The 18,451-nt window shown below is 39.3% G+C and overlaps 1 protein-coding gene across 1 annotated transcript in view; it reads right to left on the reverse strand.

Annotated features, from left to right (window-relative positions):
• The window catches only part of LOC306755432 (plexin-A1-like), a gene marked incomplete at both ends in the record, with an annotated part of 239,478 nt that overhangs the window by 92,847 nt on the left and 128,180 nt on the right, over positions 1–18,451 (reverse strand). The window contains one exon of the mRNA XM_079239811.1: positions 11,627–11,827. Within this exon, the coding sequence (XP_079095937.1) occupies positions 11,627–11,827 (201 nt within the window). The remainder of the gene's footprint in view (positions 1–11,626; positions 11,828–18,451) is intronic.

The following is an 18,451-nucleotide window of genomic DNA, read 5'->3' on the forward strand; positions in this document are numbered from 1 at the left end:
TCAGTGCTCCCTTCAAATATTGGATCAAAGATTTCTCTAAAAATGCTCTCATCTAAAGCGATTTCCCTGCAATAAGTGGTCCGTTAACCATAGCAATTAACCTAACACACGTCTTGTGGGTGGGAGGAGGCCGGAGTCCATGACGAGAACCCACACGTACACAGGGAGAACGTGGAAACTCCCAATCGGGCTAGCGATTGTCTTGCTGTGAGGCTGCAGTGGTAACCACTACACCACCGTGCTGCCCGTGATCTGGTCTTACCGAGGAACCACAGTACACAGACACAAAAACCGCTTTGATGCACAAAAGTGAAAGACAAAATACAAAACCTTTTCAAAAGTGTTACGCAACACAACTCAACTGATCCTCAAACTGAAATCAGGTAACCAGAACCTCAGATGATGAGTAATATTTAGACCATGTCAATATTTTCTTTGCTGAAGTGAAGACAAAAGAGGAACACCCTCATTGCATCGGTTGTAAGTAGCAGCCAGGTTCTGATAATCAAATGCAAGTGATTAATTCTTCAGGGTTAAACTACAACGTGAAGCTCTCAATAGCAGACATTTTGGAAGTCAGCTGGTCTGGAAACCTCGGTTCCAAACAGGTCAGAGTCTATCATCATAATCACCACCTTCATCATTCATATGTGGAAAACGTCTTCCCAGTCCTAGTGAACATCTTAAAAAAAGGTCACTCTCACCTCAAATAGTTAAATACTTACAGCAACTGCAGTAACGCCAAGAATTACATATCAGACAAAGAGAACAACTAAACAAGCATGTCCTGTTGTACAGGGTTGCCAGGAAAAAGCGCTTTCTCTCTGTAAAAAATGGCAGCTTGGCTTAGACTTACAGTGTGGCACCTGAACAAACCACAAGAGGTCTGGAACAATGTCCTTTCCAAGGATGAGCACAAAATGGCGATGTTTGGCCATGGTGTGCAGCGTCAAACACAACGGATAACACAACCCACAGTAGACCAACTGTCAGTCAGAACGGTGCATAATTAATGATTCGGCATTGTTTTAACAATGTCGACATGACCTGGATGCACAACAGACCTCAAACTCCTCTGGACACCAAAGCATTTCAGAACCAAATGCGAGTCTGACTGATTGGCTGAAACTGGGTCATGCAACATAACAGCAAATCTGTGTATGTGTATAAACATGTTGAGAGAGAAAACTTTCAAAATGCACTAAGAAAAACGACTAGGTTGTCGGACTCACTGCTAATTACTTGTATATAAAGATTAATCATTATGAAAGTTCATGGCAGCTCATATGTTTATAGATGCTTTGTCATCACTAACATCTTTTTTTTTTTTTTTTAATTATTTCTCCTATAAGCTCATCCTGTGTTCAAACTGACCTGGCAGCACCATAAACGTATGCCTGCAACTTTGAAGGCAGAAGCATCGATAGTGGTGGTTTACAATGTGCCTTACCGATTCTGTTTCCATTGGAAACAAATAATGAGCTGCACGGAGTTGTGTGTTTCCTCGATGAAAAAGATTAGCTGTCAATATAGAAAACAGGTGAGCTTTTAATAAAGGAAAGCCTGTTGTTGCTTCAGACCAGTCACAGTTTTAGTTCACCCGGGAGCCTCGCAGAGAAACACACGAAATAAAGGAACAAGGTAAAGACAAAAAGAAGAACATAAACAAGTCGGGGAAAGGAAAAAGAAGGCATTGTAATTGGCCACAGAAGGACTGTGGGAAGTCTGGAACTCTGTTGAGACATTAACAAGATGAGATGAATACAGACCAATGTAACCACAGGATTCTGGGAAATCAATAGCTTCATAACAAAAGATGACGCTAAAACACTCCAAAAAAGCAAAAAACAAACAAAAACAGACAAACAATGAAAAAAATTAAAAGAAGAAAAGCTCCCATTGCCACAGAGAAGTTAATGCGACTTTGTATCTTCCCACTACAGCGTTGTAGGCCGTCGACTTTATTAGCATCGCCATTACATCCCACAGGCCGAAGCCATGTGCACGGCCGCCCAGTTAAACCACAGGACCCCCGTACACACACCCACAATACTAGCTCTACTGTATTCTTCCTGTGGCCTGTCTCCCATTAAACTTTAAGGGTTTCAACTTGTCCGCCGTCACCAAAACACTGGCTGAGCTTGTTCTCCTGTCAGCCTCTGCCCACCCTCCTGCCCGCCACATCATGCTTTATTCATACCATCACATGGTTTAAAATGCTGACACAAACCACACTGTGACACTGTGCCACCCAGCCACACACAGCATCACCCACTATCTAACTCACTTCCTGGGGGAGGCTCCAGAGAATCTGGGAGGCTGTGAGAACATCTAAGGCCAGAAAATAAGAAAAGAAAAGAGCGCAGAGTCAGTAGAGGGGAGGGGAGGGGTAGGAGAGGAGGGATTGTTAGGAGCTGAAACCATATGGCAAAAACTCTTCTTTTACAAGTATCACAAAAATCTTGTAAGACGGCTGCAGTTTCTTAAAATTTCTCGTTTATTTCTGTTATTGTACAATCATGCTTGGAGTTTGGTGAAGCACCACGAGAAAGTTAGCGCTTCTACATTTACATGATGATGTCTCAACTGTTTTTGGATGATAACAAAATTCTAAGGTTTGCCGTGTTGGGAATATTTTCCTGAAAAGAACAGATGAGACTAGAGGCAATATCATCTTTTTTTTTTTTTTAAATGATTTCCTCATAAAGAAAAGTGCTGGACAAGGTGATGTGTTTACACAACCGAGCAGGACTATTAGAAAATTCGAAAATGTATCACTAATTCATCCTGAAAGGACTTTCAACACAGCCAAAAATTTTACTGCAATCTATTAGATGGCTTTTGGAATATCTGAATGTTTTTGCTGCCGTCCGGTTACATCTGAAGGTGAAACTCATAGCTAAGAATGACTAAATCGACCACACTGAAATTTCGTCGCAGCACTTTGAACTCCAGTTGCTCCTGATACGCTCTGTGGTGTGTGATTGCAGAATAAAAAAGACCTCGTATACAAAAAGTGCAAATGTATAGTATGATAAGAGGAACTGCAAGAAGCAGGAGCGCTGTAGAACCTTGATAAGATTATATAAATGTGTACGATTAAATATGAGTGTGACTGGCTAAATCTGGATTTTGAAGGGCTTGAGGTTCATCTGAATTCATAACTTCCAGGTTCTTCATGTTCAATGTCCTTACTGGGAACTTGGAAATTAGAATTTCCCAGTTTAACTAGAACACAACGTTATCTCATGAAAAGCAAGCAAATGAACAAAGTCCATGGTGTGTTCAATGAAGAAAATGTCTTTTTACACTTTACTGCAGACGAGCAATAATGCTCCTATGAGACAGTAGAAAATCTAAGATAAACATGAGACTTTTTACCATACATGGACATCCATCTTATATTGCCTGGGATAATTTGGTCTGATACAAAGCAGCAGACAAACTGACTGACCTTATAATCCCTCAGACTCACGCTTCCTGCACTTGTAGGACTTACTTTGGAAAAAAAAAGAAAAAAAAAAACTATGAAGCATCAGTTTAAGTAGACTCATTAATAATTTAACAAATGATCTTGTCATTCCATTATTATTAGTCTGACCTCTGAAATGTAACATCCAGTTTAAAGGGCTAAGCCCTCGCTGCTCATGGTTTTATAAGGCTGTTTTACTGGTCTTTAAAAAAAAGACCAAAGAATTAAGAGCTCAGCGTAAAACTCTACTGTTGATTAAATTTTCTCTGTGAATATGTGCTCCAGGTTTTTATCTCCAAAAAGAGGGGAGAGAGACAGCCACAAAACATCTGCACCAATATGCACCATTATGCACTTCGGATCAGCTGCCACACTGACCAATGCCATATAATGCAATTGCATATATATATATATATATATATATATATATATATATATATATATATATATATATATATATATATATATATATATATGTATGTATGTATGTATGTATGTATGTATGTATGTATGTATGTATGTATGTATGTGTGTATGTATGTAAATATATATATATATATATATATATATATATATATATATATATATATATATATATATATATATATATGTATGTATGTATGTATGTATGTATGTATGTATGTATGTAAATAAATATATATATATATATATATATATATATATATATATATATATGTATGTATGTATGTATGTATGTGTGTATGTATGTATGTATGTATGTATGTATGTGTGTATGTATGTAAATATATATATATATATATATATATATATATATATATATATATATATATATATATATATATATATATATATATATATAAACCTTATCTGGTTAGTTACACCCATATGTGTGTATATATATGCATTTTTTTTGTGTCTCAGCCGACTGTGTGCGTCTTTGTGTGTCTGCGTGTGTGTGTGTTTGGCTTTCTTCTAGTCTATTGATCTGGTCTTTAGGTTTCTGGGCCCTATCTTAGCTTAATCCTTGATAAACACATATGGGTGTAACTAACCAGATAAGGTTTTGTCCTACACAAATGACAGCATCTGGTTGTAAAGTGTCATTGTTGAGTTACTGTACACAGCGCCCGTGTTTCAGCATGCTGTTGACTTTCGATGCAGCTTTGCTCTTAAAGTGGTGTCAAACACACTATTGGTAGAACCCTGTAGGTAAAAGTTTTACTCCCCCTACCGAGAGGCCCCCTCTGCTGGCCTGCTGTCCCGACTTCCCTCCCCAGAGTGCCAAGAGCTGCTGGAGATGAATAATCAGACTCATTACCGAAGCCTTTGGCTAGCTCCTTCATGTCACTGCATGTAATTAATCTACCTGAGACAACTCATAGTGTGGGCCCCCCAGGGGAAGAGAGGAAAGAAAAAAGAGGAGAGGAGAGGAGAAGAAAAGGGAGGAGAGGAAAGGAGAGGAGATGAGGCCACAGAAGAAAGTCATGTGATGTGATTGGAGGACAGTATGTGAGGAGGAAAGTGAGAAGACAAGGAAAGAAAAGGGGATCAGAAGGGACACAAGGGCCATAGCGGGGGGTCAAAGAGGGGAGACAAGAGGGGAGACGAAGTGATCCAGTATGGGACAAGAGGAGAATAGAAAAGCAAGGAGTAAACGTAGGAGGTAGAGGAGAAGACATGAACAAGAAGTAGAGTTTAACCCTGAAGAGAAAACAGGGGAGAGTGGAATAACAAGGGGGTGGCAGCGAGAGAGTACGAGTGAAGGAGTGGAGGTGACAAGAGGAGAAAAAGGAGAGAGGAGAGGAGGAGATGTAAAAAGTACAAGGTGAGCACAAAGCCGTCCCTGGCCTCATTACAGTAACACAGCGGCCTGGCTCAGGTTCATTCGTTATCTGCTCCTGTGCTCGTTTATTCTCTCGCTACATGAATTGTCTCCATGGATTGCATGTCTCTGTGGATTGTATGAATAGATATGGCTGTTGTGTGTGCATGTGTGTGTGTGTGTGTGTGTGTGTGTGTGTGTGTGTGTGTGTGTGTGTGTGTGTCTGTGCATCGGTGTGCATATATGCTTGTGCGTCTAAGGAGCTGAAAACTGCCGATGTTAACAAAACAGAGCAGCTGGCTAGCGAAGGGGGTGGAGGTAGAAAAACTGGGAGCTGTGCGCGTATATGTCCGCGTCCATGTGCAGGTCACCAGCATGTAATTAGTCATGTTAAAGGATACCCAAGTGTGTGTTAAAAATACACCACAAGCGCACACACTCACACAGATTCAGATATTACAGCTCTATGAATGGATGAGATAAGCAATTTCCCAGTATTGAGATCATAGAACATGAACTTGAGCAGCAGAGCATGAACCCAGTTTGATATAAAAAATAAAAAAAAATTAAGCTTTTTTCCACTTTTGAATCATAACTACTTCAATACAATCAACAATACTGAACAATATTGTACATTTTTGTTGAGCTTATCAGTTTGCAGATGGCTACGAAAAGATAATGCAACAGAAAAAACTCAATTTCTCACACTGTCATAAGAAATGCCCAGAAACATATCTAATTCTTAAATCCAACCACTATCTGCATATTTTGTCAAAATAAAGCAGCACTTATACAAAAATACAACATAAGAATGTCAAGGACTAAACTAGGGTGGTGCTGACCCCTGATGCATATCCAGGCTCTTTGTCATGTGATTTTCAGAATTTTAACCCTTGTAATGATTTCTAGTACTTAATATTTAGAATCATATTTTAACAACTGAGTCAATGAAACTCCTTTGTGGTTATCTGTTTTTGAACATCAAATACTAAGAGATTGTGTGAGATATCTAAATACAACCCTCACGATCAAAGAATTGAGACGTGATTTTCTTTTTCATCCAGATAGTCTGAGTTGTCTTTAGTCATCGGGCCGTCTGAGTCAGCTCCAGGGACAAGAGGGAATTAACACCATGTATGCGATGTTATTAAAAAGTGGAGTTTAAATAAGTAATGGCAGCAGATCTTTGTAGTATTTCTTTGATTCTTTTGAGTTTAATTTCCCTGCCTACAAATGGGGCAGATCAGATCTTAGCTAGCTAGCAAAGAAACTGAATATCTGACAAATGCTAACGTCTTACAGGGTAACGTTAAAGTTAACACCACTGTTTATTTTTATTTTAAATTACTCACATGAACAAGCTTTTGTCTGATGGAACATTCATGTTGATTAATTGTGATTAATTGTGGCTGAAAGTCTTTTACACAGACTCAGGTTGTTTGGTGTGAGTGTAAAGATTATGATGACTTCATACACTTCTGCCATTGAAAGTCTAATTAGTTATGGGATGGCAAACTGGTTTGACTCTGTCACTGTTTGATGCAAATCTGTGATTAAAAAAAAAAACAAACAAAAAAAAAACAACTTAAATCTGCCATGAAGGAACAAAAACTACCATCCCTTCAATCTGTCTTGGATAAAATTACTGTCAACCAGACCTAAAGACATTGGAAGGATTCCTGCCATTTTCTTAACACAGAATATGAGGTGTTACGTTAAGGGAGGCGGTATGAGCTACTACTATAAACTCCTCCCTTCACCTGCGACCCCTTCTAATAAAATATATTTTAGAGATGTCAGAGATGTCATTTAAGTGTCTGAGCTGTGGCCAAACTGTTAATGTATCATTTAGTCTGTAAATTTTACTGTGCAAATTTTACAGTGCAAGTTACTGAATAAAGACACGTTTTTTTCTTCTAAACTTTAATACTTTCCCTGTTATATCAGTCTGTTCAGATGACATGAACAAACCTATTGCTATACATTACTTTTACATTGCAGATCCCTGAATACCAGATTTCAAACCACATTAGCAAACATAAAGAAAATCCGTGGAGGCTTGGGGAAAAAATATCCAGGTGATGCATGAAAATTTCCACAGGGACTGCGTGTCACATATGGCATATGACAATTATGAGCAAACTTCAATTCTGTCAAACTTAGAGAGCTGTGTGAACTGTCAACACACACACACACACACACACACACACACACACACACACACCGTTTGCAAATATTCCAAAAAAATTACCACGCTGTTCAAAAGTGTGCCAGATGCATGGACATACAGCGGAAAGGTAAAACACACACGTATACACAAGCCTATGTGTGTCAGTGTAATAAATCATGTAAAGCAGGTTCCTGGTTGTTGCTGATTCTACAGTCTCCGTCTGCTCCACATGATTAGGAAGAAGATCATGTGGAGAATCTCCATATGCCTGCTTCATGTTGGGCTTCTAAACCCCTGGGGAGGATGTGTGTGTGTGTGTGTGTGTGTGTGTGTGTCTCAGTTTCCATGAACAAATCAGTAGGGATCCCCACAGCTTGCATGCACTCTGTCAGAATGTGCTTGAGAGAATGGGTGTGTGTGTGTGTGTGTACGCCACCGTGTGTCGATTAGTGAAAATCCCAATGTGCACCAATGCATACAGTAGGTGTATTTGAGGATGCAAGTTCAATGTTTCAGTGTTTGGTGAGGGGCTAAATAATGCACAAACAGACACAGACAGTAAGATTGAATGGATGAGTGTACGTCTACTGCCGGCTAATTTTCTCTGTGATTTATTACCCTCCGCTACCCCAGTCACAGCCTGCTGTGATACATATACATACACCTCCCTATAGAGAATACTGAATACAATGGTTGCTGGTATGCAAGTATTCCATCACAGATGGATTGCTTGCCTGTTCGTTCTCTGAATTATTGCTTTCATTCATGCACCTTCCATTAACACACGTTTTAAAGTTGCAGGAAAGACCATAGCAGGTAAAAAAGCATCAGGGGTTTTAAAGCTGCACACATTAATACGGAAATATCAAAATAGTTCAAATGACTGTCAGGGATTGGATAAACAAATGGATCAATTTGATCAATTACAGTTTTATTATATTCATAAAACTTCTGGATCTTTTTTTTTTTTTTTTTTTTTTAGCATTTCTTTTGACAACAGTGAGTTTACTGTTGAGTTACACATCGATGATCAGGAAGATCAAACGCACCACTGAAAGATGGCTTGTCTCACTTCTGCCCAAAAATCGGATACAAGCCATGGGGTATGGCTATATGTCTCCTGAGAACTGTACATTTTGAATATTTAGAGCTACATTGAACAAAATGTTCTTTTTTTTTTTTTTTTTTTTTTTTTTTTTTTTTTAAATTATGAGCTCATTTACAGTATTTACAATTAGCTTATTTAAGAAGCAGAGCGTTTTTCTGTCCTTGGTGTTCTTTGGTAGCCTTTCAGTAACTTGTGTTATTTTTGTTTCAGTAACTTGTGTAGTATTAGGCTGAGACAAAGTTTGAAAATGTGACGTGACTCCTCTGCTGAGTGTCACATGAAATTATTTTCTCATTAAGACAGTTTAAGTGGTCAAATGAGACTTAGAACCATAGTAAAAGCAGCAGCGATGATTACAACGTATGCAATGTTTAATGACTTTAAAGGTGGAGAATGTAAGATTTTCAATATTTTCAAAATAAATTAACTAATAAAGTAACTACAATCAAAATTAGATAGTTTTTTAAACATGTAGGTTCCAGTCTGTCCATATTTGATGCGTTATTAAATTAAAAGTTTAATTAATGACAAATGACAAAAAGCACTTTTTTTTCACTGGTAGGCAAACATTTAAGAAGGGTCTTTGTCAAAACACACAGCTAAACAAGCTAAACAAATCTACCATCACTGTAGACGTTTCTGAGTTTTTTTGGGGCTTAAAGGAGATCCAGTATTTTTGGTTTTATAAAAGTTTTATAAATACTTCAAGAATGGAACGGTCTTCATCAGGACACTTAACTTATTCTCTCCTGAGCTTTTCTTATCTCTCTTTGTGTGTGTGTGTGTGTGTGTGTGTGTGTGTGTGTGTGTGTGTGTGTGTGTGTGTGTGTGTGTGTGTGTGTGCTTTTAATCATGGAACGTCCGGCTGTAAACCTGAGAAAACACTGACTGGTGAATAAAGATGATTATTGTTTTTTTTATTTCATACTATATTAAATTTAAAAAATCCTGCAAAACAGCTAAGTAAAAAATATGAAGATATTCTTCCAAGACACACTTTATTTCCTTTCAGTAACTTTTTTATAGTTTGTTTGATATGTTATTTTGGGAATTTTTATGTTTTTTTTTATTTTTTTATTTTTATAAGCATTGATGCTCAGCAGCAGCAGGTAGACGTTTCCCACTTCACCGTAAAAACACAAGGCGGCTCCAAACATAACACAGAGACAGGAAGCAAAGAAGGGGATTTGGCACCTGAATATGCAAATATTTTAATAAAGAGCCTTTGTGTTAGTTGTAAAAAACCAACACTGCACGGCTGAACAGCTTTCTAACCAATCCCTACTGTCCCAAATGCTCCACTCTCTGCTGTTCAATTTGCTCTCAGTGGTTTTTCACGGATCATGATTTGCTTTTCTTTCAGCATTAATTTCATATTCCAAAATGATCCCATCTCCATCTGTTTCTCTTTCATTTGTTTTTAACCCCTAAGCTTGCTCTGTCTTTCTTTACTCTTCCCTTTACTTTTTCCATTGCATTCTTTGTTGCGTAGCCGTTGTCTGCAGCGAAGCCCCTCAGCTCCTCTATGGCTCTCTTGCTTCCTCTTTTTTTTCTTCCCTTTGCCAGGCTTTCCTCCACATGTCTGTGTTTGTGTCCATCAGTCTACACCACTGCAATTCATCATTTTAACTACTGCCTTCTTAATTGGATCCCATCACAGTCCCACCTTACTTACTCTACCTAACAACACATGGAGCTCCCTACGCTCAACTTTATTAACAGTTGCAAAGTTATGTTGAGACCTGTGCGCCACTCCTGTCTCCTGCAGAGATAACATTGCAGTTTTACGAAGCATAAAAGAGCAAAAAGGAATGAAGACGTTAATGCATGTGTGTGTGAGAGCCAGCATTCATCTGGTTTTGTCTGAGTTTTGCTGAGGAAGGTCTCTGTCCTCCAGCATCAGCAACTCTCAGCAGCAGCAGCAGCAGCAGAGGTGTAGTAATGAATTTTCTGAATCAAACACTGAATGAAAAACGGCTCACTGCTATTTCCTGGGATGAATGTTGGTTTTAGAACATGTTTTAGACTCATAAGAGCATCTTAAAATCCAAAAGAAAGACATAAATACTTAAAGTAACACTGATTCTAATCCTTCACATCTAAAACAGATTTGAAGAAATTGTGGGATTTAATTAGATTAGAACAATATCCGAGTACATTCACCTTCCTCGGTCATTTCATATTCAAAAGGCTTTTAAAGCAGTCATGTCATGGAGAATAAATCTGCCAAAACCCCTAATAGCAACCCTGATAGTCAGATCTACAATCACAGTCACTCACATGCAGCAATTACAGAAACACAAACCACTAAATATGCACAATTTACATTTGCAAAGCACAAAAGAACCGTAGGAGCCATCATTAGGATCAGGAAATCAACTTCAATAATATGCCCTGAAACTATTCACTGAGTCATATTGTAACATCAGAGGCAGAAAAACTTCCATAATCACAAAGCTGGATCTCAAATTTCTCCTTTGTAAAGAACTCGGTCGAGTTCAAAAACAGCAAGTGGCTGCACATCAATGTGTTTCAAACCAGAGCTGATGCAGAAATCAGCTAAATGATCCGCAGCAAATGACAGGTGTGTGACAGGCTGAAGTTAAGGGGGCCGGCGGAGCTGCCAAAGCCGCGCTTTGGTTCCTGTTGCATTTGATTGCGAGGACTTCACACTGGACCAATCAGCGTGAGCGTTTGAGTGCTGCGGCGTGCGTCTCGCATGTTAATCATGCTGCGTGTCTCGTTTAGTCATAATTGGAGCAGTAAAAATGCCTCCCCTCTGCCTTGTGCTCTGGTTGGAGTGGAGGAAATTAATATTGTGGAACTGGCTGCATGTTTTATTTTATCTTTTTTAGCGGTGACGGTTTCGGTGACGGCTGAAAGACAGAGACTTGGAAGTTGGAATAAAGAAAGAGTGGCATTGCAAATCGTCGGTCCCTGTGGCCACATGCTTCAGCTTTAAATCTCTGCCACGCCACCTTACTCCTGCCCATTTCTCAGTAACCAGCTGTGAAGCCCACCAAATGCTTAAACCACTGTGGCTGTCTGGAGTAGAAGTGTGTTTATTCTTACCGTGGTCTTCTGACACTGTATGCTGGTGCTGTTAAACCTCAGAGCCGGAACGCTGTGCGTGCTGCCCTGGATGTGAAAGATGCACTCGTAGTTTCTCTGTCCGGACTGAGGCTGTGGCAGGTTCTGAGCCAGCAGGGTGATTGGCCTCATTACCCCGGCGGGGATGTAGATCTGAGTGGAAGGCAGGATCTGAGGACACTCCTGTAGATTAGAAAATAAGAGGAAACTATTTGAGATGTGACAGGTAAATAAAAGGAGCTGGATGCAGATCTGAGAGGACAGGATGTTTCCTGGACAAACTGCGAGGAAGATAAAATGGGAACAAAAAGAAACTGACATTCTCCCCAGCAGCAGAAAATACCAAATGGAAAAATTACGCTGGTTTTTAGTCTCATAGCTGTGAATTAAAAGTGGCAAAATGAAAAACACTGATCTTGCTTTCCCTTTTTAACAACATAGAAATTCTAAATACTGAATGAAATAGTGACTGGTTATTAAGAGTACAAGCCTTTTTGTAATCAACCCCCCTCACCATATTAATGAGGCTTTATGGATATTAGGCATGTTTTTGCTGAAAAGAACCCACCAAAGCATGTTCTCATTCTTTCTGCAAGCATACAATTCAGACCCTGAGGCAGCATCTATTAGGAATATAGACAATTCCGAGGGCGATAGGCGGGGTACACCTTTGACAGCTCGCCAGTCCATCACAGGGCCGCCATTAAACCTATATTGCGCAAAAATCTAAATACTGCAATGAAAAAAAAAAAGCGCTAAAGGAAACCCATTTCCAGAAAACTCAAATTCTACGCTCTCATGAAGTGGTTTTCCAGATGTTTCGATACAGATCATATAGAAAAAGTGTAATGTGAAAACTTTTTTTGCATTTACGTGTTTCCGAGACCTGACATGGGGGGACCAGTGAATTTCTGGTTTGGAACAAACAGCAACACAATTCAGAGTTTTAGAAAATTAAATGTGGAGAAAAAATCTTCAAGAAGTCGTAGCAAATTCTCCACATTAAGTAGAAAACCTCTATATAACATCATGTAGCTTATGCGCTACACACTGTACAATGGAAACGCCTGCGAATTGCAACTGTTTGTCGAAACTTAGAAATATCCCTTTTAGAGCAGCCTTAGAAAGCAACATCTGTTAAACCTGCCTGCTTCCACTTCCAAACCATGAACAGGTGACAGTGAGGAGATTCCTCCTGAGCTGCAGCTGCAGGAAGCTTCACTTTGAGAGGCTGCTAATCCCCCTTCATCCTCATCCTCATTGATTTCTCAAGTTTGCAGCAAAAACTGAACTTTTGCTGACAGTTATTGTCCCTGCTTTTTTTCTTCTTTATTATTAGTATAGTTATTGCAGAATTAGAAGAGAGAAATCAAGAAAACAAAAAGATCAATTTGAGATCAAGTTATACAGGGGGGCTCAGTGAAACAGACTATCTGTTAGTGCAAACTAACAACACACACACACACACACACACACACACACACACGACCTGCTTTGCAATGTTTAACGTGATCGAAGAAGCCAAGAAGCAACAAAGTTAGGATGAACCAGTACCGCTTTATAGTAAGAAAATGCAAGTACATCCAATAGTGATGGCGTGGCCTGATAATAACCAGATTCTCTCAATGAGCAGCACATGTGATACCAAGTACTTCTCATTTGGCAGATTTAGTCTTCATGCCTCTTGATCCCTCAAATTTTGTCTGGGAGAAGCTGAGACAGGAGGAGGCAAGAAAACACACTGACACAATGAAAATCTGGCTCCGGCTACTTCTCAGAGTCTGATGTTGCAGTCATTGTGGGTGTTTAGCACTATTAAGCATCTGCTCCAACTATGGCTGGACATCCTGCCAGGCTGCCATCCACATCCACACACACACACACACACACACACACACACACACACACGATGGGACCACTTTACATCTGTGCTTTTCCTCACTTACCTACTGCTTCAACAGGGCACACACACACACACACATACTTTTTAAAAGTCTGTTCATTATTAGAGATTCATCGCAGTCGTAATGAAAAGCATAGAGTTGCATTCCTCTGAGGAACATAACACACACACACACACACACACACTAATGCCTAAACACAGATACGAAGGCAGCCCCCACGTAGGGCTTACAAACAGAGTATACAGAGACACAATTGCAAAAACCCATAAAGGAAAAAAAAAAGACAGAGGAAACACACAAAAGCAGGCAGCGAGCGAACAAAAGATTCGAAGCGGAGGATTGTGGGAGCCGTTTCATTAGAAGCGGTGACAGGTGTCAGAGCTGAGTCTGCATCAGATAGTGGAACAGTTCGACACAATGAGACACAACAATCTCTTTTACCTGGGGGATTCCTCTAATCCTGCTCTCTCTCTCTTTCTGTCGCTCGCACTTGATCTCTTTCCACATTCTCTGGAGCATCATCCCCCTTTTTCCTCTCTCATTGTCACCTTGTTTTTGATACTTTTCATCCTAGTTTTTTGCTCGGAAAACGGTTAGCTGCACATACATCATTTTCCCAGCGACTCCATCCGTCATCCTTAGCTTGATTCTTGCCAGCCAGCTTTTCCTGCTGTGTGAGTCAGGAATGGACGGAAACACAGAAGATGAGTGATTATAAACTACTGGATTAGGAAGAGTGAGAGGTGAACTGAAAAACGAAACATGGAGAGGACATGTGAAAACAAGGTCTGGAAAGTAAAGAAGCGCGTTTATTTCACCTTTTGCCATCTATGTGACACAGATACGCATGTTGACATGCAAACTGTTACATCCACCATAATATGCCTAAAACACACACGCACACACATTCATCGCCTGCAACTCTCCAAAACACACACACTCATACAGATTCAAAGCTAAATCTTGCCCTCTGGCTTAGTGCAGCAAAGTAATGCTGGGGCCTGTGGAGTGTTTTACAGTAGCCTTGGGGCTAAACACACAGATGCTGTGATCAAAGGAGGGAAGGTAAGCCTTCAGAAAGAAATTAGCCCAGGCTCCTCTTCTGTACTAACTGTGACATCTCTATTATCGGCTTCTTCCTCTGTCTGCAGGGCTACGCTGCAGTCTTCAAATAAATGTTTGATTTTCCAGAATTATTTGTTTTCAACAGTTATATCCCGGTCACTTTATAAAAATAATCAAAGTTTTAATATAAGTAAGATATGTCTGTTTATTTTCTATGATATGGGAGAGACGTGCAACACAGAAAACACTCACTGTTGTAGATAAAAAGCAGGTAAGGCCTTCGCCTGGGTATTTGAATCACAGCTAGTTTATATTTAACTGATTACTTTGACCCACATCTGTTGTGATTATAGCAAATGCAGCAGTTCCAATATTTCAATCATGTTTGATCAACTCCATGTGATAAAAAAAAAACAAAAAACAAAAATGACTTCAAGGCAACTGAAAAGTTGGAAACCAAAAAATAAAGCTTGTTTAAATTACAGGAGAATTGTGTAGAAGGTTGCTAAGTTTTTGTATCCTCATGGACTTTATTTTTTTTTTCTAAAATCTTATAAACTATGTATTTTTCTGCTTTAAACAAATGGAGATTGCTAAATAAAAGCAGAGCACAAATAAATTGTCATTGTTACTAAAATGCCTGCAACACATTAAAGATGGAGTGTCAGAGACGACTGTGTGTGTGTGTGAGGAGCACTAAACTGTGTATTCACATGGAAAGTGGCTACAGGTAGATGTTTGGACATTGCATTAGCATAAGCCTTTCACATTTCTGCTGCATACAGAGAAGCATAGCGAAGCTGTGCCTTGAAAACCAATTCCAAGAGGAGCAGTCGGAGTTGTTAGAGTCTGACTCATCGTCTGGAGTTTCATTTCTGAAGAGTGAATGATTGTTGCTTTCACACTGACACGTAAAGTCCTGTGTTAGATTCACCTTTGTGAGAAAATCGAACAAAGGAATTGACTGAACTCATTCCTAATCAGACAATGATCAACTTTAATCCTTATTTATATCAAGGTTGATCAGTTTGATCATGAATTAATGTACTGAGGTTGTGCTGCAGAGTTCTTCAAATATAGCCACTAAATAACTGTACAGAGAAAAAATTGACCTAAAGTTGTGAGATGATTCAAAGTATATAAGGGGTGGGAAATTGAACTGAAACAAACTGACTATTGGGATTAGTTGGTTCACAATTTTAAATTAGATTTTTTGTCAAAAAAAAAAAAAAAAAAATCCAAATAAATAAAAATAAGCTATTATAATGTTTTTTTTTTTTTTTGTTTTTTTTTGGTCATTTTTATTATTCTTAATCTTAATTGATCTTTTTACTTGTATTCTTGGGCATTATAGCAGCAGAATGATGGTCTGGCTACTGCATTGTTTTTTCCTTATTGAAATTAAGAAAACTGACGACCATGTCTGGAGAAAAAAAAAATCAGCAATATAGAAGAATTGGGAGAATCGCAATTCAAATCGAATCAAATCCCGTTTATTGTTCTTCTACAACTTCTTAAGGCGCCACCTTCTTCCTCTTGGTCTCTACCTGCCCTGAGGTTTACTTAACCATGATGATGCCCAGACTCATGACCTCTGGCTATCTGGGCCAGCTGCATTTTCATATTGACTTTTCTTCTCCTCCTCAGCCTCCCTGCCCTAACTCGCCTCTCCTTTCCCCTTCCACCCTCCACTCTGTCATCCTCATCCTTCACTCTTCACTGGCTCATGGGAGAAAATGTTTTTGGAGTAAAATACTTGGAACATTGAGCAGGCCATCCAAACAGAGGCCAGTGAGACAGAGAGGGAAAATAATAAGAAGTGTGTATCACACACATCAGCTGCAAGGTTGTTGAAAGAAAGCGCTTAGGGGACCTGCTTGTAAAAGATACCAGATACACGTTTATTCAGTTTTAAGATGAAAACAACATTTAACTCATCAATATGCACCGCTGATACAATCTAAGGTCATCACATCATCTATTTCCCTTTTCCAAATCACTTCTAATTGCTTTCCATTCGCCATGGCAACTTCACTTCTACGCCAGTGTACGAGGTGAGGCCAGAGTTCTGATTGGCCGCTGGCTGTCACCGATGAGGCCACCTCACTAAAGCGCAGACAACCTTCGAGTATGATGGATGAGGTAGTTGGTGTGTTTGTCTATGTGTGTGAGTGTCGGTGGGGGTCACCACAGTGTGAAGGGTCCCAACGGATTAGCGTCACAGTCCAATGAACCGTTTCAGAAAGAAGGGGGCGAGACCCCATCGACCGGTTCTCTTCCACACACACTCACACACACACAAAAAAAGACCTGATATGATGACCGCATGTCCCAGGAGAGAAAGAGGAAGAGTCATCTGTTCAACAATGTCTCAGTTTTACACTCTAATATAGTTATGCCCTTAGAGAATAAATCTAACACACAAGCATGCCAGATGTACAACGGACCGTGCTGAATCCCAGCTCATCGCTCCATTCAGTGTGCACAGAGAAGTCCTGCAGCTGCACACACACACACACACATCTTCTCAGACATCTCCCTCTAACCTACTTCTTTCACTCTTTTCATTAAGAAGTTTTTATTTATCTTTATATGTCTGACTTTTATGACCCCGTAGCAAATACAGAGTGGCGAAACACAGAGTATTCTTCACTGCATAAATCACTATCATCCCACTTGTGTTGTACTCTCAGGCTACAGCGATGGCACTGCATCCCCGCAGGCTGCCTGCACGCTGAATTTCTTTATGTAAAAACCCAGAAAGGAGGTGGAACAAAGGCCAGACATAAAGTAATATCAATCAACACTGCAGCTATATAGTAAAACTCTGGAGGGCCTTGCTACTCTGGAATAATCAGGTTTAATATGTGGATTGTGTGCAGCTCATATACTATCTGGTTTGTGTAAAAATAAGCAGTATTGTTCTTTCTTCTCAGCAAACTGGGTCTACTTTCTATTGACAAGAGGGTTCAAATTCTAACTAACATGCATGCTGTAGGAATAAATAAATAAAGGAATTTTATAAACTAAGCATTTCTGAAAACTTTTGGCCATCGTGCTTTGATAAGAAGAAAGGAAAACGTCACCAGAGACCACAGAAAGCTGTCATGTGAGGGTAAAATAAAAGTTTAATGATAGTTTCCTGGGAAACAATCCTTGGCAATGTGATGTGGTGAAGGGTAATAAACTTCACAATATTGATTTTGAGTTTATATCTTTTTTTTTTTCCACAAAAATATGAAGTATTAAAAAAAATAATTTCCATTGCAGTCCATTTCTTCTTGAAAAATAAAAGACAATGATTTTTAGAGGATGTTTGACATCTTTGGTAGCACTATTAATATCTAGAGCAAGGCTATTCAACTCGTCCCATGAGAGCTGCAGTCCTGCAGGTTTTCCACGTTTCCCTGCTCCAACGCACCAGACTTCAGTTAATGAATCTGAAAATATGATAGGTTGTTGGATCTGTTTAATTTGCGTCAGATGTTGAAGCAAGGACACAATTACCAAGTTACCAAATAAGTATTACTTTACAAGTAAATCAGCAAAAGTATCCAGATGTGAAATAGCCTTCCCCTCTGATAGATGAAGGTGTCATCACTGACAAGACAAGAAAAAAACAGATATATTGTAAATAATCCTTTAAAATAGAGTGATCTATATCACTTAAACCTTACAAGGTAGTCCAAATTCCTTCTGTTAATAAAAATCACACCTCATTTTCAAAGCAAATTTAATCCTTGTTCACCCACCTCTGCCTATCTCTGACCGTTTGTACATGCCAAGCAGAAGCAGTTCAGCCCTGCATCAGTGTCTACTTACACATATCCAGCCAACG

This window comes from Telmatherina bonti (genome assembly GCF_933228915.1).
Source record: "Telmatherina bonti genome assembly, chromosome: 4".
Lineage (NCBI taxonomy): Eukaryota > Metazoa > Chordata > Actinopteri > Atheriniformes > Telmatherinidae > Telmatherina > Telmatherina bonti.